Raw genomic sequence first — 26,554 nt, 5'->3', positions numbered from 1 at the left:
AAATGCTCAGTAAGTTCTTACTTCCCAGCCCTGTATTAGTTTGCTTAGTGTGTCGGTACAGTCTTCTATGAATAGTTAACTGTTCACTGTTAAACATTGTAGAATGATGCCAGGTTAAAAATAGTGGTAGCTGGCTTATTAACTTTAATATATTACTCAGCCGTGTGTGGCCAGCATTTTGTCAGCACAGCAAATCCTCTAATGGAGTGACATAATTTATGAGTAAAGGAAAGTTATTCAAATCTGGAAGTAGCATGTATATTGTGAGGCTGATTTGCCTATCAAATTCTTACAGAAATGTCTTCAAGTCTTGCAATTCCCTGAGCAGATGAGATCAGCAGGGTGCAGTATGTGCCTAGAATGCCCTGTAGCTTGCTTTAGGGATGTTGCTGTTAGTGGAAGGTGCCTGCCTGCAGTGGTTGGTTCTTTCTTTTGTTTGGGTTTTTTCTAATTACTGCTGCTTGAAAACATTATCTTCAAATCAAAAAAGAATCTTTGCAATGAAAACTGCTTAACCAAAGGTTCAACAAATCTGTTTAATAATCATAGTCAATACTAATATGAGGCAAATAGTAGATATATCAGTAGTGTGTGGTTTAAAAAGGGGGGGATGTCGACAGTTCATGACAACTTCAGAGATCATGGCTGTTGGCTTCAAAAACTTTGTGCTCTAAGAACTGTTTAATATTTCTTAAACTTATATATGCCAAAACAACTTCTATACCATACAGCACTTTCAGGCATTTTAATGGTAGTGACCACAGGTACTTACACTGTGACGCCATGTCGGAGAGGGGAGGCAGGGCTAGTCTTTTTAGTTGTCCAAGAACTTCGAAAGCAGCAATTCTGTGGCATTGTGTGACTTAGCAGGTATCTTTCCAACTTGGTAGGAAGTGTTCAGTAGACATAATTTGGTAACCTCTTTACACTTTTAAAACCCTATCACCAGTACCTACTGGTTTAAAAAGTCATGTCAGCTATTTGGGTGTTTTGGATGAACCAAATATGGAATTTGCACGAACAGGAAAAGAATCTGAGAGTACTGCATGTAAATATGCCCCTAGCTTCTGGCTCTTACAGAGAAAAAGCATATTAAGACTTATGAAGATGGCTGAACTGATCCTGCTAGAACTGGGAAGAACAGGAGGAAAGGCGAAACCTAGTTCTTCATGGAGTCCCAGGAGAAGGAGGGTCTTCTACTGGCTGTGGTCCTGTTTATGCAGCCCAGGAGGCTGTTGGCAGTCTTTGCTGTCAGGGCACACAGGTGGCTGATGTTGTTTGCTGTCCCTTCCTGCAGAGCTGCTGCCCAGCTGGTCAGTCCTCAGTCTGTGTTGTTGCAAAGGGTTTTTCCTTCCCAAGTGTAAGACTTTGCATTTGTCCTTCTGGAGTTTCATAAGGTTCCTGTTGGACCTCTCTTCCAGCCTGTCCAGGTCCCTCTGGATGGCAGTCCAGCACTTGAGTGTACTCATTGGTTCCTCCTAGTTTGGTATAAGTAAATCCTTTTAAAGCAATACCCCCAAAAAACTGGTTTATGTTTTTAACCTTGATTGTAGCCTCAATTAGAATAGAGTGCAGAAAATAGAACCAGTATGTTTCAAGATGCTGGATTTAATACAAGTTGTATTTCCTACAAAAATGTGTGTCTACATGAATTATTTAGTAAACAAGGGATGCCACACAGCACTGCTGTTACTTTTAATTTTTAAATGCATTAGTAATTCCTTGGTGCGTTTCAGGCATCTTAGGAACTTAATCCACCTGGGACAAACCTAAAGTAACCAGGTGCTGTTTTAATGAATGACAACAATATTGGAGAGTTTGACTTTCTTCAGGTGCTTGCTGCCACCTAGAGTCAGTTAAGCTCGGTGTTTTGTACTTCTGTTCTTTAGGCTGCACAATTGGGAATCTGTGTGTGTTATGGCCACGGTTCATTTTGTAGTTCTTTGGAACTCTGGTCTAGTAAATCTGCTCTGGCAAGGTAGAAAGGGGGATGTGTGTGTTTTTATAGAATGTTTATACATATATACATGAGCCAGTCTGATAGTAAAGCTGTAATTGTAAGTCAGAAGAATCTTCAGGAAACATTTTAAAAACTGTAATTCTGTAGGATGCAAATACTTAAATGTTACTTAATTAGTAGCTAAAATCAGGATAAAGAGAAGATAATGAAGGCTTCTACAACATTAAACAGTGTTAGAAGTTATGGATGTTTTCTCACAAGGTGGTATAACTGCTTGCAGCACAAGTAGTATGTATAAATTAAGATCAAATAGCAGCTTGTGTGTACTGTAGAATGTATGCATGTTTTAAAAAATTAAAATGAAGTTGTCTTATATAGGAGTAATGTCGTCTTTTAAGTCCCATTGCTTCTTATTTTATTAAAAATAACCCAGGTTCACGACTGTCCAGCCAGTCGCTTCAGCTATCACTGCACTGTTGGATTTTAATGTACCACACAGACCTCTACTGCTTGAATTAATAGAATGGTAAATTGTTATCCTCGGTTAACCATGGTAAGGAGGAATAAGATGCTTCAGTTAGAGATCCATAATGTACATGAGCACCAGAGGAAAAGAAAGTTTAGTGATCTTCAGTCTTTCCTGAACATCAGAGTGCTTTTTAGCCAGTGCAAAGACTGCCTTCTTGTCTGGTCGGTCTCAGGACTTCCCTTTGGTCTCCTTCCTGGCCCAAGATTTGGGCAGAAAATGGACCCGGACAGTTAGAGCCTAGAATGTTACGCTGGTGAAAGTTGTGATGTAATATGTTGTGCGGTCTCAATACAAAAATACCTTCTGAAATACTTTGCTAAATTTACAGAAAGTGTATATTTGCAGTAACAAAAATATAGCAGTGCTGGGTTAGAAGTTCAACTGTGAAAGTAGGAACAACAGTGGCATGAGAAACTTGTTCTCTTGCCTTGATTGGATTCACTTACTATAGCCTTGCTTTTCCTGAATGTTTGACAACTTTCAGTTATCTTCCCTCTATTTCAAAGCTGGTCTTTTTTTAGTAATTTATGGAGTGCCTCTGTGGGCACGTTAATTATGTGGCTGTTGGTCAGCATTGCCTATGTTCAGAAGAACCGCTGCCATCCTCTGCATTCCTTGACTGGAGTGGGCTGTATTGCAGTGCTCTTTTAGATATAAAGCTATGGTGAGCTGGCAATGTCCAAAACCCTTTTCTCTGGTCTCTCCCTTCCATTCCCTTGCAAATTCCAGACAGTCAGCTTTGCACTTGAAAACTCATCTCATTTAAAAACAGAGGCTCATCAAGCTCTGTTTTTTAATGGAAAGTATTATTGTATGACAGTTAAGTTTTATGTGGTGGCCTGATCTAGACTGTTAATGACTAAATGATTTGATTAAAATCCCTTAAAAATATAATACCATATGCCTTAGATGACTTCTGTAAGAATCTTTATGGAGACTGGTAACTTGACTTTTTTTTTATTAAGCACAAATGGGGGTGGTAATGTGATTAGTTGGTTCTTCATTAAATATTTTTCAGATGCAACCAACATACAAGGTTGATAAGTATTTTCAACTTCTTTTACAGGGTGACCTAAAAACTTATATCTGCACTGAACAGGAACACATTAAAGGAGATTCACAAATAATGCTGCTACAGAGAATGGCATGCGAGATTGCCGCTGGACTTGCTGTAATGCATAAACACAATTTTGTGCATAGGTATGCTTTCCAGATAAATTGCTTTTAGTTACGATGCACTCCAAAATTCATGTCGATATTTTCTTTAAAATCCGTGTGCATTGCAGATTGTTAACAAACTTCTATCTAACTTACATATCCTAAGTCATGATGGTGTGATACTTATGAAGATGCTAATTTAACTGCAGTGGTGTGGTATTACAACTCCCACCTGGCTGAAGGCTGATCATCTACCATTTAGGTTTGCAGCCCATAGAACACAACCTACTGCTAAGCCAGTCCAGAAGATGTAGTTGTTAGATTAATTCTTGGCCAAGTTAAATTTGTTTTGTTTATTTGGGAGGGAGGGATGTTAAAATTTTGTTAGAATGACTCTTATCTGCTGTGTATTTTTTATAGATTATAGCAATTTAGAACTTCTGCTTGGTAATCTGTTACCTTTGTTACTAAACATGGGGAAAAAATGAAAATGCTGCCTTTCTAATGCAGTAAGGGAGAAGCTGACTTTAGATGAAAAATCTGACTGAAGTAGTTCTCTCACTGAATTATTGTTCACGTAACCTTTTAATCTTCAGTAATGGAGGTGGTCAGATTTAGAAGAATTCATAATGGGAGTACAATTCTGTTTTAATCAGGAGGGGGAAATGCTAGACTTCTTTATTTTTAATTGAAGTTAATGTAGTTGATATGGAAAGAAAGGCAGTAGTTGTAAAAGGCTGGGGGAAAATGTATTCATCAAACTAATTGCTCAGAAATATGCCAAAATGAATGGGGTGGGTTTTTTGTTTTAAATGAAAAGGTGTTAAGGAGCTGGAAGACATCAACCTTAGACTTCTAATGACTAAAATATTAATGAGTACTTGGTCCCCAAACATGGCTTACCTGATGAAAACTTTGGTATAACAAGATAGTTTATTTTGGTTTTATGTTGGGTCAGTCTGTTCTTTGCTGTAAAAACAGCACTTGCACCATCCCTTCCAGCAAGTTAGGAACCTGTGCTAGAGCTTATCAGTGCACATCTTGCTACTTAGAAAAAGCAGACACCTTGGGTTCAGGGAGAAGCTGACCTATTAAACCGAAGTCTTAAAAGGTGCAAGTGTAACCTGAGAAAACCCGAAGCCTGGGCTGGCTGGTGGCTGATGGGCAGAGCTGTTCTTTTAACCTGTTTAACGATTTCAAATGACTTGAAGATGGTAGTAGTAACCATTGTGCCTGTCAAACTGAGTGATCACTGTTTCTTGCATTGCAGCAGCACGGCTTTGTAGGTATTACATTTAACAGTGTGTTTTCAGTGAAATACAGTTAAACTTGATAAATAATTATCCTGTGGATCTGCAAGATTCTCTTTGTAAATGTTTACTTCTAGCAACACTATCCTGATGCTGTCAGAGTAAGTGGTAAAGCTCCAGCATCAGTGATTTTGTTGTTAGTGGTAAATTCAAGCAGCCAAAATTTTATTTTCTCTTCCAGGATATTTATTTAAATGGTATAAAACAAGTTGGAAAGCTTTGGGGCATACTTGAGGGTTACAAATGTGTTTCTGAACTGTGTAGTTCAATGACCCTGGAAAGGAAAACATTTTCTTTGTTTTAAGTAGGGAAAGTGTGTGGCTTCCAGACTGTTTGTACTTCAGAGACTTTTTTTTTAAGGCACACAGAAGCAATGGTAGTGTTCTTCCAGTGCTCTTAATTGCCTGATACCCTCTGTGAAACCAAGAAGCAAAATATTTGAGCGATTAGTCTGCCGAGCTCTTTGCTGTCACAGCCAGTTCCGTAGTAAGCATGCAGCCTCATTAAACTTGCATAAATTTCTGAGTTTGCATGATGGGTTTTCTAATACAACTTCTTGGTATTATTACAGCAGCACTGCTGGCTGTGAGTGCTTGTGGTCTGGTTTATGGTGGAAACTGGAAACAACTTCTGTGTGTATTCAAGAGCTTTTTGATTTGTTTATTAAAGGACTTTTTATGAAATACATTAATCTCTCTGCTGGTCTTTTTCAAAGAGTATCTGTAGTTCTAGTTTGTGAAACGTATGGTTTTGTTATATAGAGGAACTTGACTGTAGGTGTAATCTATTACTAGTTGTTCAGTATCATATTGTATTTTAATTGTCATGAGCAAAATTATCAACAATTCAGATCAGGTTTAAATACTTAACAATTTACAAGACATGCATTGACAAGTGTTAGGTAAAGAGGGACCTATATCACTCTAGCATGTGAACAGTCTAAGTAAACTACATCATGGGATTATTAGTAGAATGAAATAATTGCATATGAATTCTGTATGTAGTTGGAATTTTTAAGAGTATACTTTGCTACTCTCAAGAAGTAACTAGATTTTGAACTTTTTTTTGTAAAGGACAGCATAATAGCCTAGGGGTTTTTGTATAAAATTTTAAAATGTGATTGCCTTGTCACTATGTTTAGTTTTATTTGGATTCCAGAGCACAGATTCTGCTCTATTGTGTGGCTCTAAATTGATTCTCTTCTAAAAATGTGCATTGAAGACTTCTTGGTTTGGTCTCATTATTTATTTGTTTGCTTTTTCAGTGACTTGGCCTTACGGAATTGCTTTCTTACATCCGATTTAAATGTTAAAGTAGGAGATTATGGTATAGGATTCAGTAGATATAAGGTAAGTTAATCTAGGCATGTACCACTTTTAAAAAAAGGATTGGGAGTCTAAGGTTATAACAAGCATACTTTAAAGTTATGAACTGATACTAGGTTGTCCTTGATTTGAATAATGGACTGTCAAAGTATAACTGGCAAATAACTGTAGCAAGCTCATATAACAGAATAGATCTTTCTAGAGATGAGTGGAGTTTATGCTTGTAGAAGGAAGCTTCTGGTTAAATCTATCTTTATTTAGCTCCTATTTACAGTAGTCCTAAAATATGCACAAATTCATTTGGATGTTTTAAGAAAGGAAAAATTCAATCAAATTTCTTAAGGAAAATGTTCAAAATATTTAAATATATCAAGAAAGTGAAACATTTGGGGTATTAATTAAAAACAATATTAAGGGCAGGACTGTCAACTTCTAGAAGTTGATCCAATGTTTGTTCAGTCTTTTTCTGTGTTTTTATTGATAATTTAGGAAGATTATATTGAGACAGATGAGAAGAAACTTGTTCCCCTCCGATGGACTGCACCTGAGTTAATAACAAGTTTTCAAGACAGACTGATATCAGCAGAGCAAAATAAATACAGTAACATATGGTATGTAGTAGGCTTTAAAATAATTCCAATGAGAGATTCATGAACATATTTTCAAATGTTACACAAAGGAGTAAATAATATTTATAGTTCAATTGAATATTGGCCTGATGCACTGCTCTTTTATTTCATTCGATGTACAGTAGGTTAATCTCTACAAACTCGAAACTATATCTTGCTTTGGAAAGATGTTTAGAAATCTGTTGAGAGAACAGTTAGAATAAGAAAAAATGTTTAGCGGAAGAATAGATGTTCATACTCATAAAAGTAATTACTGTATATTTGTCAAACACTTTCAAATGTTTATAAAGGAAGGAAATGGTAAATGATTTTTCCAGTACTATAATAGCTGTGGATGACACAAAAAGTTGATCCCACTGGAGTCTGATTAAGTTCCATTAGTGGAACAGTAGCATCTTAATTTCTTGCTGCAGCATTTGAGGGCTGCAATTAACTGTTTGTCTCTGCTACCAAAGAGTTCATAGACAAAGGCTAGTGGAAATCTTGAAGATGAACTTTTTTTTAATTGCCAAATTCCACTCCAATTCTCCAGTGCTAAGAAGTTTGGATACTGGAAATTGGGGCGTAAGCTAACATTTCTGAAAATGTTGTAGTTAAATTCCTGCTTTTATATTCTAAGGATATTAAATAGTAAACTAGGTCTTATTTGCTAATTTAAAGGCAGGGTTGCAGAAAGCGAGTAGGATAGATAGAAATTATTGAAGTACTGATTTTATTGCATTTTTTTCAAGCAGGCTTCCTCAGATCATGCTGTTCATCTAAACTACAAGCAGCCTCGGGTCTTAAGGTTTCCAACTTGAATTTTACTGCCTTTTATACAGACCTGCTTTGAACGGGTCTGAACTAGATGATTTCCAGAGACCCTTTCCAATCTAAATTATTCTACCATAATATGTGCAGAGTCAGTTAATTTGCTTTTTGAGCGAGGAAAGGTTGCCCAAAGATCAGCATCAACTCTAATCACTGAAAATGTGGTTAGTGTTGTATACAGCGCTGAACAAAGAGGTGGCTTGTGACCACTGCAGCTTAAAAATAAGTAATTTTATGCAAACTGAAACAAAGATTAGTTTTCTAGCAGTTTGATCCATAGCTGCAACTTTTGATGAAAGCTTTCCTACTGTTGGACTAACCATAAGGTGTTTTCACTTTGCTTCTCTAAATAGGCATTTTCTACTCTTTTAATATGTGGGTATTTCTTCCATAGTTGAATCATTTGGGGCCTTTTATATTTTGTTGCCTTCATTGTCCTTGCCTTCAAGCAACTTTATTCTTGAGGCTTCTAGCATTCTGTCCAACAAAATGAGTTAACAGGTTCTGAGGTTACTACAGAGCCAATGGGAGAGTGATATTTGCTTCTTCTTGCCAGTTATGCTTTGCATAATATCTTCTTAGAAAAGCAATTTTAAAATAGTTCTTAGCAGCAAATGACTCTGCATTCTCTTTTTCAGGTCCCTGGGTGTCACGTTATGGGAGCTGTTTGAGAATGCTGCTCAGCCTTACTCAGACTTTTCTGACAGGGAAGTCCTAACCCATGTCATAAGGGAGAAGCAGGTTAAACTCTTCAAGCCACGCCTGGAGCAGCCATACTCTGACAGATGGTAAACTTAAAATGTTTTTATTTATTCTTAAAGCTGCTGAAGAAGTTCCTCAAATTACTCATTTCTCTTAATATATTGAAATTGCTACGTGGATTCATGTTCCTGGCAAAGAAGCTCTAGACAAGAGTAAAAGAAGTTGCTATAGATGGAAGTTCCTGCCAGTGATATTAATTGTTACTCCTTTATGAATTCCTTTTTGGCGTGAAGCTTATTGAAACATGTTTCTTATTTGTGTAGGTATGAAGTTCTGCAGTTCTGTTGGCTACTTCCAGAAAAGAGACCAACAGCAGAAGAAGTGCACAGGCTGTTGACTTACCTTCGCATGCAAAGCCAGAGGGACTCGGAGATTGATTTCGAACAGCAGTGGAACGCTCTTAAACCAAACACCTCAAATAGAGAAACAAATAATTCTGCATTTCCAATCTTAGATCACTTCACAGGAGATAGACTTGGCCATGAGATGGAGGAAGTTCTTACTGTAACCGAAACAAGCCAGGGTCTCAGCTTTGAATACATCTGGGAGGCAGCTAAGCATGATCATTTTGATGAATGTGGTCATGTGAATCCTGATGAAGCAATGACATACACAAGTATTTTCTTTCCGGTGGAGGTTTTTGAGAGGTCACTTTCAGAGCAAGGGTCGGGAGCACAGGATGGAAGCGGTCAGGAAGCATCACTTGCTGTCCCTGGGGTGCTGCCTGTGTTTGATGCACACAAGCTTTCTGTTGGAAATGACTACTATATCCAATTAGAAGAAAAAGGAAGTGGCTGCAGCATGAATTTTGATAACCAATCAGTTGTACTAACTACGGAAGTTGATCATCAAGAAGCTGTACAAGAAAAAAGTTCTCATTTCACGGTTCTCAGGGATCTTGATGTTGAAGAATCTAGCACTGACGGGGACTTCTTCCACTACAATACAGATCCTAAAGAGGAATTTCTGCCTGCTGCTAGTAGTCCAGAAAGTCCTTTCCAGAATATCTTTAATGACATTGACAGAGCAGAACAACTGACAAACAGAAAAATACTTGGTTTTGCTGAAACAAATGATACTCCTAAAGACTTCAAACCAGTTGTGTTAAACTCGAACACGGATGCTAGACAGGCAGTGGGCCTTTCTGAGAAGGAGCATTCTAATGCTTCTGAAAACGAAACAGTTTCATTATGTGAAAATATCTCTAACCAGTCTGACTTGGTAACTTTAGAAGAACTTTCTGATAACTTCTTATTTCTTCAAGAGAAAAACTTATTAACAGGGTTATTGTCTAACAAAACCAGCAGTGATTTTGGGCAAAAACCAGAAGATGTTCTAAAAAGTATATTAGAAACCTCAAATAGAAACTCTGTAGAGCCTGAGCCTGTGTTGGCTGAAAATGCACAGGTCTTTTCTTTAATCCATGAAAATCTCAGAACAGTGAAAGATGAAAATTTTAACCCAGTGACAATGAATAAAGATCTGAATTCTCAGTCTCAGACTACTGTAGAGATGCAGGCATCCTCTAGTCCTTCAGCAGCACATAACTTATGTCATAAACGTGCAAATCTTCCTTATTTGAAGGATGAGGGAAAACTTTTAAATGTGGAAGTCAACGAAGTCATGTCCTGTAATACTGATATTCTCTGTCAGGAAGAGCTATCCAATAATGCCAAAAATAATAATGTTGGAAACAATCCATATTACAGTGTTGCTGTTGAAACAGATGAGTGTGATGCACAAATAAAACAGGGAATGCTTTTCAAGTCTGATGAAATAGCTTTTGGTAGAGAAAAATGTAGTGATCAGGAAGATAAGAAAAGAAACTTGCAAGATAAGTCTCCCATATTAAAAGTTGAATGTTTATTGGAGGAAAAACAAGAAACATCAAATCATTTTGAGAACAGTAAGGATGTTCCAGAAGAGGTGACCTTAATTTCAGATTGTACTAGTCAGGATAGTCTTCTGGAAGACAGCTCATCTCCTATACAAACTGTAGAGCAAGCCTTAGAGACACCTGATTCTTTGGATTCTTTAGATGTAAATGAGGTTTTAGAATCTTTACAGGCTCAAAGTCCTCAGAAACTTTTGCCACCTGATAAACCTGCTGACAGTGGCTATGAAACGGAGAACCTGGAATCTCCAGAATGGACTTCCCATGTTGCTGTTGAGGATGCTTCTAGTGTAGATACAGCTCTCTGCGCTGCCAGCGAGAGCAACGCCAGTGCTTTACCTTCTAATCCAGTCATAATTGTTTCAGAAGCAGCACCTGGTTTAGATGCAGTGAACAGCAATTTTGAAATAACCCCAAAGGTTTTTCTTGGTGGAAATCAGAATTCGTATAGAGACTCTGCCTATTTCTCTGATAATGATTCTGAGCCAGATAAAAAACCAGAAGAGGCCACAAATCTGTCAAGAGAGACTGTGTGTGGTGTTTCTTCAAGTAGAGGAGAGAACAATACTGAAGAGGATTACAGTTTTGAAGAGAGACAGCAAAGGTGTGACGTAAGGAATTACCAGGATATCAACAATGAAAATGCCAAACTAGAACTAAATCACAACTTGGAGATGCAAGAGATGGATGTGAGGATGCAGGGGTGTCCTGATGGGTGGGCTGAGGCACCTCTGAGTTCCCTGGAAATATCAGTGGAAAGTAACCTAAGGGATGAAGTAAAAGTATCTGAGACTTCCCATAAAACAGTCTCTTGTGTTGGCACTAATACTTCAGAACTTCTTTCACACAGAGACTTAAAGTCTGTGCATAACGTACACAGTCCTTTAGATTTGAGTAACAGTGAGAAGTCCTTCTATCACATTGAAGGACAAAAACTGAAAGAGCCAGATATTGAAGGAAAATACCTTGGCAAACTTGATGTTTCTGGAATGCTTGATTTAGAAGATGGTGATGATGCGGATGAGGAAGATGAAAACAGTGATTCTGAGGATGACATGAGGACTTTTCATATGCATAGTCTGAGTTCTGACAGTGAAGATGAAACTGTTCATCAAGTACCTGAGATACTTACTGACAAGGATGATGGAAAACATCTGAGAAGCTTGTTGAAACTTCCAAAACCCCTTAATGAAAGGCAACATGAGCATTGGAAAAATGAGAAAAAGGCTGTAACGTTCTTTGATGATGTGACGGTCTATTTGTTTGATCAGGTATCCCTTTTTTTAATTACTAATAAAGTTTTTGTTGATTTGATGTGGTAGAATAGTTTAATATTATTTGTGGACATGCTGTTACAAGGTCACTATCTTGTTTGTGGGTTATTTTTTTTTCTTCATAAAGAAAAAAGAAATGTTTTTTTTCTTGGTTAGGTGCAGTTTGCTGCTGCTGGTAAATAGCAGCACTAATTTGAAGTGAAGGGCGGTTTTGCCTTGAGCAGAGTTGGTTGCCAAATCCTGAATCTCCATTGCCTTTGGACCCTTGATTGCACGTGTTGAACGAAATGTGGCTTTTAGTGATGTCTTTGTGATGTTTACAAGCTATATTTAATTTGAATATGTGAGACAGCATTGTTGTGGACCAGACTTGATTAATTTATTTTACTGGAATGTTGTTGTAACTTCATAGAAGCAGTTTATCTGTTTAATGAGTTTGAGGACTTTAAGTTCAAATGCCTTTGCAAAAGAAGAGAAGGAAAAAAAAACATTACCAACAAAAATCCCCCAAATACCAAACCACAACCTAATGCTGAATCTTGTGTTAGTTAGCATTAAGGTAAATTGACCTTAAACCATAAAGATGAGAACAGTATTTAGATGGTAATGCTACTTTTTATTAATCCAATGTGATTCAAGTTCACTGAAATACTGATCTGCTTATAAAATTCAAGGTTACCTTTGTTTCCCTCTCTGCTTTATCAGTTTTTAACTTCTGTAACTTGATACAGAGGGGATTTGCATTTTAACATTATGGCAACTAAACCAGTACAGTGAGTTTAAAAGAACAGTCACATTGTCAAGCTTTGGAAATGTTGCTTATGATGACGCACATAAATATTAGAGATAATTGTGTTATGGAATAGAAAACATAGGTGATATATTTGTGTTTAGGCAGTCTGTAGAATAGTAATCCTTTTGTCAGAGGGGAAGGAAAAAAATTAGCTGTGTTTAAACTGCTCTTAGTTGTTGAACTCTTTACTTATTATTACAGTAACTGATAAAATGTTGGCTGCTTCAAATACCGGTCATACAAAGTCTATCTCTTTATCCTGAAGTATGATTAAGGGGTAAAAAAAAAAAAAAAAAAAACATTAAAAAAAAAATGTTGGGAGATGGAATAAGGCTTTATTAAATAGAAAAAACCCTACCCGTGTCAGGTTGATAAGGGAACTGTTTTCAACTGGAAGATGTTTTAGCTTTGTTCCTAGAAATACGAAACCTTTATGTATCATGAATAATATTTAAATAATAATTTCCTGTATGCATTTTAGCATAGATTTGATACCACTTTCTTTAGAAATAGAAGTATGTGCATGTACTTAATCTATAACTCAAAGTTTTTTCTTGTGTGGCAATAACTTAAGAGTTTACATTTAATTCCACAGTAGACTTGATAGCGCGGATGGGGGAGTGTATTTTTTGAATGCTTGCATCTATAGGCATGCATACATCATGTGTACAAGAGTTAAAGGAGTTCTTTTGTTTGCCTTAGGAAACGCCGACTAAGGAGCTGGGACACCGTGCAGCAGACTTGAACAGCGAAGGCTCTCGCAGCACTCCTGTTCCATCTTCGAGTTTTGGTTACTTAAACAGATTTGCAAATTCAGAAAGCTCAACAGATGAAGAAGGTACCTGAGTGTATTTATACACAGCAGGGGCTGAGACGTTTTATGCGTAGTTCTTAATGAAACGTCATTTAAATTATACATGATCTGTAAATTCACTGTACCATACCGGCTTCAGTTTGGCATCCTAAGCATACACTTCAGCTAGGCTCAGACAGTAGTGTTACTGATTATCAAAGCTGGTGATGTAATACTGGCTGCTTATCTATTGATGTGTCTAGGGTATCTTGAGAGGCAACCAAGCTATGGGCAGCAAAGCTTTGTGACCTAGAACAGCTGCAAGTTGTTCTAAGTTACAACAGAACTGGAACAGAACAGCTACAAGGTTTTTGTTTTGGGTTAATGCAGCCTTCTAGGGGCTTGCTCTTAAAACTCTATATGACTTCACATTGCTATAAATTGCCTCTTTTTTTTTGCTTTTTTCCCCCAGGTGGGGGTTTTGAATGGGATGATGACTTCTCTTCTCCAGAGCCATCCTTTATTTCAAAGGCAGCTAATAGTCTTATCAGTTCTAAATCACCTCTTCAGTCATCAAAGTACTTCTCTCCACCTCCACCTTCCCGGACTCTCGATCAGAACTGGTCACATTCATCCCCTTATTCCAGATTCTCTATCTCTCCTGCAAACATGGCAAGCTTTTCTCTGACGCATCTTACAGATTCCGATATAGAGCAAGGAGGTAAGTGATTTAGTTATTATTTTAAAACTACAAATTAAAAACTTTATGCAAAGGTATAAGTAGTAGATATGACAAATCTTGTTCTATTTTAAATACTTAAGTTAAAAATGCATTTTGAACACTATGAAAGTTATGTCTAGTCTTGTATTTCAGTTAAGACCTAGCTTTCCGTTTAGATTGAGGCTTTTTGCATCCAAGTTGCTGCAAACTTGCGGTTGAATATTCTATGGAAAACTTACAGGACAAGCCCACAATTTTTCTGTTAAAAACCCCCTAGTGCTATATTTCTATGAATGAAATCTATGCAGTCCTGAAGCACTTCTGTATAGCTGTCACACTATGACAGTTGAATAATTCTCCCGATGGCACTGTCATAAGTCACAATTTTATTTTCTTTGCACAAGATGAGGATGCTAGGAATGTAATGTTCCTGCCATTGTTGTCTAAGCTTATTTTACAGTTCAGTTTCTTTTCATATGGCTTTTTAGAAAGTGTATTCTTGACATTCAAGAGTTGCAGCATGTTTTCTAGAGCTGTGAGTAGGATAGTTTGTCAGGGGAGCCAAACAATCTGTTCACAGCAGTATTGAGTACTAGCAGTATTAACAGAAGCTTTCTTGTCTGTAACAAAAAGGTTTTTTTAAGCTTTGATATGTTTTTGAGGATTAAGAGAAGCAAAAATAAACAGACTGAATCAGTTCAGCATATTATTAATCTTGATAAAACGTTGCATTATTTAAATATTACTGCTCAGTGAGCCTTGCTAACGGTCAATGTCTATAAAAATGTAATTAGTGTTTATACATAGAGTTGTATTGTTCTTGTATTGTGCTTATTGATTAGATAATGTTTGCTGCTTAGTAACTTACAGATAAGAGATATTATTTTGGAGATCCTACAGTGCCTTATGCGTCCTAAGAAGTGACATTGAACTGTGTGATTTAAGCAGATGTTTAGGTATAAATGTACCCAATGTTTACGGTAGTTGAAAGCTTGAGGGAAAGATTAACCAAAACTTGGAAGTGTGAAATAGCAGAATGCCAAGTTCTAGGAAGAGTCTTGCAAAGAAGTGAGGCTTGTGCAGAAGAATCTCACTGTACCTTATGACCTTTCCTCTACTAATAGGAAGCAGTGAAGATGGAGAAAAAGATTAAATAAATTAAAACTTCCTCGGACTGCATACCTAAAACACACAGACTGTCTGCAACTTCTTTATCTAAACTCTGGATCCTCCTGGAGTAACACAGGTAATCAAGAAGTACTAAGAAATGAAAGTAAACACTGAAAGCAATGTTAAATCAGGACATTAATTTGAATGTGTATTTAACTTTGTAATGTATTTTTAAATCAGTGCAATTTTGCTTTTCATTGAAAGATGATTCTGCCGCTGTTTTCAAGTACTTGAAGTATTTTTCAGATAACTTAAGAAACAAGTAAAGCAATTACACTACAGTCTGGTTTATGTATGAGATTGTATAATATTCTTTTTATATTTTTCCATGTAGTTCATTATCTATTTGAACATACACCTGTTGTAGAATTGTGTATAACTGTCCTGTGCAACAGGTGGCTGTGTTGCTGAAACTGTATGAATGATAGTTGAGCAGTAGTGAGCCATATTTATTCAAAAAGATATCACTACATATTACTTTGCTTATTACAATTGCACTATGGATTATTCTTCCTTTATTTCCTGATGATGTACAGAATCAAAATCTGAAATCTTTCAAGGAAAATAAGACAAGTTGAATTGGCCCAATTACCCAGTTTAATTTGTCCTTTTTTTGTAGCCTTTGCTATGCACGGTACTTGTAAAACGTACATAACTTCTGAGTGTTACGTTAGACTTGCTGAAATCTTCTATTCAGTACCATTTCTAAATGATAATGATTATAGATTGATTGTTAGTGTTCATGTTTTATAGGAAACTGGAAAAGAATATATGATATACTCTGGAATTTTTAGATGAAAAAGATAATGTCTCTTAATTCCTGAATATAATCCTACTGACTGCTTAAACTGTAATAGCATCTGACTATATCATGATTAAGGGCCTTCCACTTTTTACTACAATTTCTGCCTTGGAGAGAGAAGAGAAAAAATTGGCTGTACAAAACTGTGGAATTTATGAATCTTAGAAAAAGACTAATTTCAGTCGACTGGATTTGGGCGCGCTTGGCCCTTCAGTTGTACATTCTGTGAATTTTGAAGCTCACTCTTCTGCTGACTGCAGGTTGGAGCTGCCATTCAGGCCTGTGGTAAATCTACCTCTCAGTGATGTTATGACAATTAAGAATTAGATTAATGGTTAACGCCCAATTTTGCACCCTTTAAAAGGCCAGACCTATTTTAAGATGTCTGCAAGGCTCAGTGGTACATCTTGAAATGCATACTGACCCAAAGATGCAGTATAGTACAGTTTGCTCTGAAGCTGTCTGTAGGGAAGGGAGTACAATGTGGAGTTTTTTAACCTTCATACTCTACCATGCATTTAGCTAGTTTAGTCCTTTGAACTGCTTGGAAAAAACAAGAAATCCTTATTTACTACTCGAAAGTTGAGAAACAAATCCCTGACCTCTTGGAATGCCTTATGCAGCTGTGGATCTGTAGGAGACACTGATAAGAACGGTTTGCCTGGCTTTGTAGTTTGTATTTTAGTACAGTAAAATACAAACGTACTGAAATACGAAGTGCTTTGTGTATTAGTGGCTATTTTGGCGGGTCTTCAGTATAATGGTGGTCCAGGTGCTCTGTGTTCAGATCCAGTCACCAGAGAATTTTCATCATGTGATGTATGGGAGGACTAGATAGTTTCAGATGTGTAAAGTTTGGTTTTGTATACCTCTATATGTATTTTGATTTTTTTAAGTATGTTTTAAAATGACAGAAATATGTTAATTGCTTTTTTCCAATATTATTTAGCCCTTAACCAGAATGGTTTCCATACCGATCAAAAGGGAATGATTTAGTTATAAAGTTATTTAAAGTTGCCAATGTGTTTTTGAGAACTATCTGAAGGGATACTCAGGTTCGAAGTTAGTCAGAACTGTTCTTCAGTATGAAGTAAGGAACTGAATTTTTCATGGTCTTTTCCCAAAACATGCTTTAAGAGGCAAAGCCAAGTAGTTCTTAATACAGGCTTACAGTATATACTGTAGAGGGTTTAAGGAAGCTGTGCGCTACTCAATGTTTAAAAATATAGGTAGACTTCGTGCACAAATTATTGCTTAGAAATTCCATAATTCCAACACAACTCCTTAATACAGCTAGATTAAGGTATCTCATCTGTCTTCTATAATTCTTAGCATACTTTGTGTGGAAAATCAAAACTAAGAATGAAACTCCATAATGGTCTGCAAAGAATGTGTGGGCTTATCTCCCTTGTGTCGTGAAACATCTACTGTATCAGACCTGGAGTTCAGCCTTAATTTTGAATCATTTGATTTAAAATATAGTCCAAGGTTAAATAAAAGCTTGTACTCCAGAATGTTACAATTTGGTTGTGCATTTTGTTTCTTAAAATTCTGGAAAATCAGGTGTTTATCTTGCACATCAGGAATTTCCTTTGCTTGATTGAAATCTAAGATTTTTATTCTTTACCCTGGGTTTAAAGAAGATCTTTCATAGGAAGTGAAAGTTTACTCCTTCGTCCAAGTGGACTCGTTGCTCACAAATTGCCAAAGGAGCATTTTTTTCCAAAACGAGCTGGGATGTGTGTGGTACTAAGCAAGGCAATGTCCTCTTCAGCTGTACGATGACAAGAAAGAAATATTTAAAGTTGACTCACCTCACTTAAATGATAATTTTTAATTTCAGTAATCCAGTAGGCTGGATTGCAATAATATAAAAGATCTTTTCTGGAAAAATTTATAGTTTAAAATCTGATCAACTACTAGCAATATTTAAATGTATCTGCCTAGCAGTCAGTGGCACAATGAAGATGAATCAGTAATTCCAACATGTTACATTATAATAAGGGGATTTGTTACAAATCATTCATTAAACTATATGTAATTTCTTGCACTAGCTACTTAAGCATGGTTTCCGTTTTAGAAGTACATGTATCTATTTTCAATGGTTTATTATGAGGACTGGTTACATTTTAATTCCTTCTCTAGTAGAATACCTTGATTACTTGAACAATGAAGGCATTGTCTCAATTTGGCTACTAATGTTATTTAAAAGATCTGATTTTTCCCACCTAAGGAAGTCTGTTTAGAACCAAGGATCTGTAGCGGGAAGCCAACAGAGCGAGAAGAGTGTCTGGTTTTAATGGAAACACCTGTACTCTCCCACATCCCCAAGCCGCAGATAAGTTGCGTGTATAACTGCATTTATGGAAACTGCCATTTTCATGGAAATGAGCGGATTAAACATTTTTTCATATCCTTGTTGATGCACTAATGAAAGCCATTTAAGCCTCATTCTTTTTATCAGTATTTTTAGCAGATTTTTATGTAGTAATCAATCTTTTTCATGAGGAGGCTGGTTGGTAGGAAGACCTTTTTTTTTTTTTTAATAATTAAGCACTACGCTAAAATGTCAGCATTGTCAGGTGTTAGTGACATGGCTATTTTTGTTGGAGTTGGTGAAGGGTGGAATCCAAGTATATTAGCCTTATAAGAAATAGCCTTAAATAAGAATGGAGTATACAAAATTACTTCAGCTTTAAGTCATACAGAAATATCCCTGTATGTTAATGGTTTTGGTACAAGACTGGAAGAAATCTAGAGGAGAGTCAAACATCATATAAACTTATTGAAAATAAGTATTTGTAATACCAGCAGCCTGTTTTTCAGAAACTTGAATAAGACTTACAGTTAGTTTTGTTTATGAAATTGTTTGAACTTGCACAGATGTAGGTGTAACTTAAATGATAAATGGTACTGATGTGTGTGTATATATAATGTTTAATTCTATTTGTAAATGAGAAACTATGTAACAAAATCATAGGTATGAGGTTTTCCTATTGTAATTTAATACAGGTATGAGGTTTATGGCAATATATCATAGTTAATAAATTTCAGGTCGAAATGTCTTTAAATTGTGTACATTTTTAAATTGTAATTTCTACTGTATATTGATTATCATGCATAGTGTGATTCAAGAAACTGCTTGTAATTTAAAAATATTTAATATTAAAAATAAAATACAGTTATATATTTATAATCTCTTTGTCTATGTTTGTTCATTCTTAAACAGATGCCAGCGATGGATCAGGTCCACAGTCTAGTATAGTTCTACTATTAGATCTTTGTTAGTGTCCAGAGGTTGAAAAAGTACCAAGAGCTCAAGGCTACAGCCCTAGCAGATGAGTCCACACTAAATAGTGTATTTGCCTTTAATTTCTCCTAATACCACCCTTGCGTGAACTTCAGGTAACGTGTATACGCAGTCAGTAGAGGAGCAATACTTAAAATACAAACTGTAATTCTAAAACAAGAATATTTCTTTTAATCCTCTAGGAAGAATGGAGATTTCAAAATTTCTAAGTACCCTTCAGGAAACAGGTTAATGATACGTTTTTCTCAGTGTGTATTGAATTTATTTCTAGAAGATGATTTTCTTGTTTGTTTTAATCGAAGTACATGTGCTGAAAGGACCGAAGATCGCCAGGTAAATGTAGTCCTTGTGTGTGTTAGTAGCTGCTTTCATGTGAGATTGAGACTGCCCAGGCTGAAACAGGCCATGGGGCAGGAGCAGAGCACTGGTTTTCCCCCTTTGCCTGTTACCTAAAGGTTGTGCTGGCACATTGCAGCGATGTCGGTAGGTGGTGGGGCTGTTGTGGAAGCCCACAGGTTGTGTCGCAGCTGGTCTGAGTCCTGGGAATGAGAAACTGATACCAAGATGACTTAACTTCATTAGGTAAAATATAACTACTGGGCTGAAACTTGACCAAGACAGTGGTCATTATTGAGAACAGATGTAAAACGTCCCATGGCACTAGAGCAGCTGTCTTCTATAGAACCTTTTAGCAAACAATTTGAGCATTTGCAATCTTTACCATCGGCAGTCGTCTCCTAAGGGTCGGGAGCGTTTTGGCTGTGGGCCCTTCCTGCAGGTGGTGTGATAACTTGCACAGCCCTGGCAGAGTGGAGCTGAGATGGGCTTTCGCCTCCCCCACCCGAGGACACCCCACCTGCTGCAGTAAGGACCAGGCTGACCCCTCCTGTAGTGCCGGGGATCAGTCTGGTGGCAGCACCTCGATGCACGCTGCATCCTGCCCCTCCCTGCCGTTTTGATGTCACTTAGAGCCCTGTGACATCCAAAGCCCCGGTGCCTCGTGCTGGCTGCTGGCTCCCCGCACTGTCCCCTCCCTGGGGCTAAAAAGGGTGAGGGCAGGAGGTCGTGTGTTCGGCACGACTCCCTCGCCCCCACGCAGGCGTGCCGCCTTCCCCGTACGGCCGGTGGCTCTGCGGGGCGGCCGCTGAGCCGTGCGACACCCGCCTGCGCCGGGCCGGGCCCGCCCCCCCCGCTAAAGCGACGTGTCGCGGCGGGCGTGGGGCAGCGCAGGCACCTGCCGGGGCAGCGGGGCTCGGGGCCTGGCCGCTGCTCCGACAGCTCCGGGCAGCGCCTGCCTGCCGGCCCCGGAGCTTTCCTCTCAGCACCGGGTGGGTCCTGGTTCCTTCCCAGGCTCCTGCTGACAGAGCCTGGCCCAGCCCGGAGGACAGGCAGCAGCCCTGCTGCCTCCACAGACCCTCCTGCTGCTCCTGCCTTCCCACAGGTCTCTGCTAGGTCACCCCTGGGGCCCTAGGCAGCTTCTCCACAGCTGGTGGCAGCGGTAAGTCACAGAGGAGGGATGCTGTGACCCTGATGGACGGGTGCAGAGGGTGGAAAGTTCACTGGTATCTGGCTGCTTGTTCTCTTTTGGTTTCTCTTGACACCCCCCCCCCAGGTCTGTTGGTCCTGGTTCCCTCTCATCTCTGTTTCCTGCTTGCACACCCATGCTGTCTCCATGGGGGTCCCGGCAGCCTGGCTGTGGCTCCATGAGGTAGTTTTTCAGGGGGTTACAGCAGCGTGCAGCAGTTCAAAAGCAAACCTTGGCCAGCTAAGCACCCACTTATCCCACATCATCCTGTTTGCTTTCCCCTAGCCTGCAGTCTTACAGACAACTTTGCTCCCACAGTTTGCTGAAGCTTCCTTTCTCTTCCATTTTCTTCCAGCTTTCTCTGCTGGCTGCCTCTGTGAACCTCCTCATCACCAAGTCCTGCGGGCTGCTTTCCTTCCAAACAGCAGCTGCTCACTCTCTGCTCTCCCCCGCAGTGCTTTTTGTGGTGGAGGGGGGAAGGTGACTTTGTGCCCGCCTTTACTTTTCTGTCCTGCAGATATGTCTCTTCTGCCAAGTGAGTTAGACTAAGAGTCCAGAACAAGCCCAGTGCTTGGCTTTAGTCCTGTTTTCTTGCTTAAGATACCCATGTGTGTCTAGCGTTTCTTCTAGGCTTCTGCAACACAAGCTGTTAGGTGCTGTCTTTCTCTCGGCATTTGTCACCTGGCTGCTACCCTAACCAAACTGCTTTGTGAATTCCTGTCCTTTCTGGCAAAGTTGCCTCCCTGGTAGGAAGGAGCATGGGGATGGCAAGGATGCCTTTGCAGGCAGAGAACTGAGTCACTGTGAATGCCAAGCAGCTGAAGACGTCTCTAAAGAAATGAGAGAGGAAGTGATATTTACTGCAGCACACCCGGGAACTGCTCACCACCTGCTCCAGCTAAGGTTGATGTTCTGTACTGGGACAGTCAAGCACCTGTGGCTAGTTTGTTTGGGTTTTTTATTGGCTCACTGACTCTCTAACCACTCCTACATAATAGCATCAACATAAAAATACTTTTTTTTTTTTTTAAGACCAAACCTTTCTATGACTATGTGGATGGGAAGAAAGTGGAAGGAAGCATTTTGGAAATAGTACCATAGATCACTGGTGTTAGAGGCAGGGTTGCTATGAGGCTGTTGTCTTCAGATGTAGTGTTGGCACAGAATGTGGGCTGAAGGAGGGTAAAATTTCAGTGGTGTCATCTGCCTCGTTAACATGTGAGGAAGGAACATTGCTGTGTCTTTTTGGATAACCTGGAGAATAAGTACTGCTCTGCTGCTGTTAAACTGGGGCAGAAACTGCAATTGAGCCCCACCATTATTTGATCGTTGTTGGAAGAGGGAAATGCTTTTTTGTGTGTGTGTGGCGGGGACTAGCCCAGAACGCAGAGGTGCTGTGGTGAAAACTGGCTAGGTGTTTCTGAGCGCCTCTGAGTTAGTGTATCACGTTTCCCTCTAGTGGACTGCTCACAAATACAGTGGAAGCCTATTCCTACAAAAAGCAATTACCAGGAGTTCAAGGAGAAATTACTTTCCGAGTAAGACCCTGCAGGTTCTAACACCCCCACATAAGCCTGCCTACGTATGATGAGGCGGTGTATGGGGTTATTGTAACTTGTGGTAACTAGAGCTGGAAGAAAACAGAAGCATGTGAGATGAAAAAAACAGAGGCAATGTGTTATCAAACCTATTGACCATTTTACTCGTGCAGTTTTTTGAGTTGTGGTTCACTCTTTCCACAGGAAGACTGGATCAGCTTGGAGACCATTTTCTTATGTGCAGTGAGAGGAGAAATCTCTAGTTTGAGGTCTACTCGTAAGAAAGTAGAGGTGTCTATTTTTCACTTGGCTTCTCATATGTGAGGACACCAGTAGGGGATTCACTGCATCTTTGTTTCAATGGTTCCATTCACTTGGCCTCTGCTCCCCCTGTAAGGAACTTCTTCCTTCCAGCTGAAGGAGGATCTGTTGTTTTCTAAAAAGGGATTTTCTCCTCTGTTCATCTGCACAGGTCATCTTAACTAATGACATTCACAACTTCTATAATGAACATCACTAAATTGATGAGCCAATGATGGTTTTCTGGTAGTGAACGAGTAAACAAACATATCAAACCTACATCAGATCATTTGTTCAGCATGGAACTGTGCAACAGTTAAAGATATCGGTGTCATGTTTTTACAGCACATTGATGCTTAATACCAGTACATCTACCAAAACATGAAGACTAAAACCAAAGGAAAGAAGCAAAGGCATACTGTTGACAAAGAAGCATTTTCTGAGGAGACAGCAATGAGAAAAAAAGAACTGGTGAAATGCTTGCGACATAAAGAAAGGAGGAATGGGGGAAATAAGGAGAGCAGCAAGATGACTACAGCCAGAGCCAAGCACCCCTGGAGCAATAAGGACAGGCATTTGAGGAGACTGGAAAGCAATGAGCGGGAGAGGCAGAGAATGCACAAGCTCAACAACGCGTTCCAGGCTTTGCGGGAGGTGATCCCTCATGTGAGAGCTGAGAACAAACTCTCCAAAATAGAGACTCTCACACTGGCCAAAAATTACATTAAATCCTTGACCTCTATTATACTCAATATGTCCAACGGACACTTTCCTGCAGCAGAAGGAATGGGGGGAGCCTGGGGGTCCAAATTGTATCAGCATTATCAACAGCAACATGGGGATGACGATCATGAGGAACATCTACAAAAATATTCCGTGTAGATTCACACCTTCAGCCAAAATGCCTGCAGTTAGCTACTGCTATCATTCTTTTTCCTTCTTGCATGATAATATGTGTCAGTACATAGAGGTTTTAAGAGATTATTTTTGCCTCCAGCTATCCCCTATTTTTTCTTAAAAAGACAAACAGGTAACACTCATGGCTATAGCTTATATGGCACATAAAAAATTACATGAAATTGTATGAATTTTTCAGAGCTTAATGGAGATATTTGTGTGGTGCATCAGGGCCTGGAAACCCATCCTGTAACACTGTAGTTGACTTGAAAGGGAAGATTTAGTAACTTCTGAAAATTAGCCTCCCTGGAAGGGCTGCGAGTTGAGCATTTGGGCCCATGTCACCTGAATTCACTGGAGCTTGTTGAGAATCTGGGCTGTAGCACTGTTCACCAACTGGTCAGTGACTCTGTTCTTATCTGTCCTGCTACTGAGGCAATGAAAATTGATGACAGCATTTGACTAACTTGATGAGTGAAGTGGCACATAAGGGAAATTGGCCACCAAATCGGAATATATTTGCCTTGAGTGTTTTGGATCTGCTCTGATAATTTTGAACCTTGCAAAACATAAAATCTTTTAAGGGACTTGTTAATGTAAACATCTACAAAGCTTTCTTAGATTGTAAGCTCTCTAGAGTGAGGACGTTTTCTGGTCTGTGTTTCCAGAGCATCCAGCCTTGCTGAGTTTTTCTTTAGTGGGTCTCTGGGCGCCATTGTAATACAAATAATAAATAAGGGACAAAGGACTTACCTTTGCCAAAACTATGATAAAAATGCTTTAGTATAGTCATAAGTTAGACAATGACCTATGCAATTACAAATTATTTGCTAATGAAGCCTGTAATGTGATCAGGATTCTTTCTGGGTTAGCGCTAGATTCTGTTATTATAAAGCACAATAAATGAAGCAGGAGCTCTTCAAAAAAGGAAAATGAGCTGTGCTTTTTTCCCCCCCCAATCTTATTGTAAAAAGTTCTATATCACTGAGGAACTCATTTCCTCTCGTATTCTCATACCTGAAGAAGAAGCTGAGGTGCCCTCAGTTGGAACAGTGCTGCCTACAGCACCCTTACGGCCATTCCTACCCCAAGTCCTGTTGCTCCGTGGTGCAGATAGCGAAGGTAGAATCTGGCATCTCCTGCACCAGACAGATTGATAATAGTGTGCGGCGTGGTCCTTCTCCCTGCAAAGCAGGGCTATCCAAGGAGGAACGGTGCCTGAGGAAGGGTTGTGATCGGAGCCGTCACAGAAGGGTTATGCTGTGCTGCATAGCTTGTAACATGCTAGCTGTTTTGCTCCAGCAGGGCTGGTAAAGTGGACTAAAAGGTGTAAGGTTCCCCAGGCAGGCTGGCAAGGGATGTGAATTATTTTTTTCCACCATAGTGATCTACAGGTATGATGTAAACAATGTAATGTTTTATATGTGTGGTTTCCTTACTGGAGACAGAAATAATTTCTATCCTGCCTCGACTGGGGCTTTTCTTAGTTTCTAAACTGTTTTCACACCAAAATAGTTGTGATCAGCCCTTCTAGTACTCAACTGTAAATGAAAGCATTGCCTAGTCTCTTACAGGTTTGACTTCCCGTAACAGTGCTGTATCTTACTGCATTCAACAGCTGCTCCTTATGGGTAAGGCCCTTAATGTATTTATATGTTGTCTCACTATAATGGGAGAAATCAGTAACACCAAGGCATTTTCTTTCAGTTGTCCTGCTTGGCATCTCTTCAGGTCAGAGAGTACGTTGGGTGGTATTTGGCCTCTTCTCAGTGCACAGGTCAGCATGAGCAGGACCTGACAGGCTGTTGGTAGCAACAGACCCACCTCTGCCTGGAATGGTGGGAGAGGAGCATTGGAGCATTGTGGAGGTGGCACTGCGGGCCCACGCAGGGCAGGTCAGGGTGGTGGTCGGTGCCCTGCCAGGACTCCCCGCGGCCTGCAGAGGTGACCGCACCCTGGTGCAGGCCCGGGCCCCGGGCAGCTCGCGCCGCCAGCGTCCCGCCAGAAGGGGCGTGGCGAGAGGCCTGCCCCGCGAGCCGCGGGTGGTCTTCCCCCGGCCGTGAGGGCGGCGGTGGCGGCTGCGACCTCGGTGTTCGCCAGCGGAGCGAGCGAGCTGCGGAGACGGGGAGGTACGCGGGAAGGCGGGGGGCGTCGCCCGGATGGGTGGGCGCTTTGCGCGGCGTCGCTTCGCTGCGGGAGCGAGCGGCGGGGCTGAGGGGCCGCGGCTGTGAGGCTTTTTGGCGGGCTCGTCCTCTCGCGAGAGGAGCCGGGGACGCTGCCGCTCCTGAGGGAGCGTGGGGAGCCCGGCGGGGCTCCGGGACGGTGTGCCTCGGCGCTGCTTCTGGCGCCTTCGGCTGCGCCTGCTGCTGTGGGAGGCTGATGTCTGAGGAGTGGCGGAAGGACAGACCCACGGGGCGCTCGGGCCGGGACGTAGCGGCAGGCCCCGGAGGGGCCCAGCAGCTCTGCTGAGGACGGCTTGGGGCCTGTGTGAAGGCAGTGCAGGGCGGCGTACCTGGCACCGCGTTGCAGCAGGGACCTCTGTCTCAGGAGAAGGACGCTGCTACCCAGGTGTGGCCTGCACAGAGGACCTGGGGCCTCTGCCCTGGGCGGCAGCAGCGGTGGCCTCAAATACTGGTGTTGGGGGGTTGTTGTGGAACCTCCATCCTTGGAGGTGTTCAGAGATTGACTGGATATGACTTGGAGCAGCCTGATTGTATTGCCCCTGCAGGGTGTTGCACCAAATGACTTCCTGAGGTCCCTTCCAGCCTAAATTCTGTGGTTTTGTGTGTGTCATACAATAAATTACTCCTTCAAGTACTTGTAGATTATTGTCATTTTTTGTAGGATGCTTTAAAGGTCATTAGTCCACTAGATCAGTGCATTGTAAGGGAGATCTGAGTGTTTCCAAATACTAAAATGTTCCTGTGGGATAGCCATGTTGGAATTGCTGTTTGGTTACTTTCGCAGAGGAAGGAAACCAATGAGTTGGAAAACCAGTATTGTAACAGTGCCATTAAAGAAGAATCACACATCACTTTAAGAACCAATTACTGA

The 26,554-nt window shown here is 40.1% G+C and overlaps 2 protein-coding genes across 3 annotated transcripts in view; both read left to right on the top strand.

The window, feature by feature from the left end:
• Nucleotides 1-19,106, top strand: part of LMTK2 (lemur tyrosine kinase 2) — a 42,460-nt gene extending 23,354 nt beyond the window's left edge. Inside the window, exons 7-14 of the mRNA XM_054842817.1 lie at nt 3,556-3,689; nt 6,222-6,306; nt 6,772-6,893; nt 8,360-8,509; nt 8,747-11,648; nt 13,147-13,282; nt 13,710-13,958; nt 15,083-19,106. Coding sequence (XP_054698792.1) covers nt 3,556-3,689; nt 6,222-6,306; nt 6,772-6,893; nt 8,360-8,509; nt 8,747-11,648; nt 13,147-13,282; nt 13,710-13,958; nt 15,083-15,111 — 3,807 coding nt within the window. The 3' untranslated portion in view covers nt 15,112-19,106. The remainder of the gene's footprint in view (nt 1-3,555; nt 3,690-6,221; nt 6,307-6,771; nt 6,894-8,359; nt 8,510-8,746; nt 11,649-13,146; nt 13,283-13,709; nt 13,959-15,082) is intronic.
• Nucleotides 19,107-20,441: 1,335 nt separating this feature from the next.
• BHLHA15 (basic helix-loop-helix family member a15) lies at nt 20,442-26,315 on the top strand. Of its 2 annotated transcripts, none has more exons than XM_054843189.1 (2): nt 20,442-20,738; nt 22,508-26,315. In XM_054843189.1, the coding sequence occupies exon 2, from the start codon at nt 22,985-22,987 to the stop codon at nt 23,483-23,485; it is 501 nt and encodes a 166-aa protein (XP_054699164.1). In that variant the 5' UTR covers nt 20,442-20,738; nt 22,508-22,984; the 3' UTR covers nt 23,486-26,315. The 2 variants fall into 2 exon arrangements, with proteins under 2 accessions (XP_054699164.1, XP_054699163.1); XM_054843188.1 differs by having other exon boundaries at nt 22,949-24,248.
• Nucleotides 26,316-26,554: the final 239 nt, after the last annotated feature.

This window comes from Grus americana, chromosome 15, assembly GCF_028858705.1.
Source record: "Grus americana isolate bGruAme1 chromosome 15, bGruAme1.mat, whole genome shotgun sequence".
In the NCBI taxonomy this organism is placed as follows: domain Eukaryota; kingdom Metazoa; phylum Chordata; class Aves; order Gruiformes; family Gruidae; genus Grus; species Grus americana.
Note: the sequence above shows the minus strand (reverse complement) of the source record. Positions and strands in the feature narration are given on the sequence as shown.

Coding starts and splice junctions, on each gene's coding strand:
- BHLHA15 (XM_054843189.1), top strand. CDS start 22,985: ATGAAGACTAAAACCAAAGGAAAGAAGCAAAGGCATACTGTTGACAAA.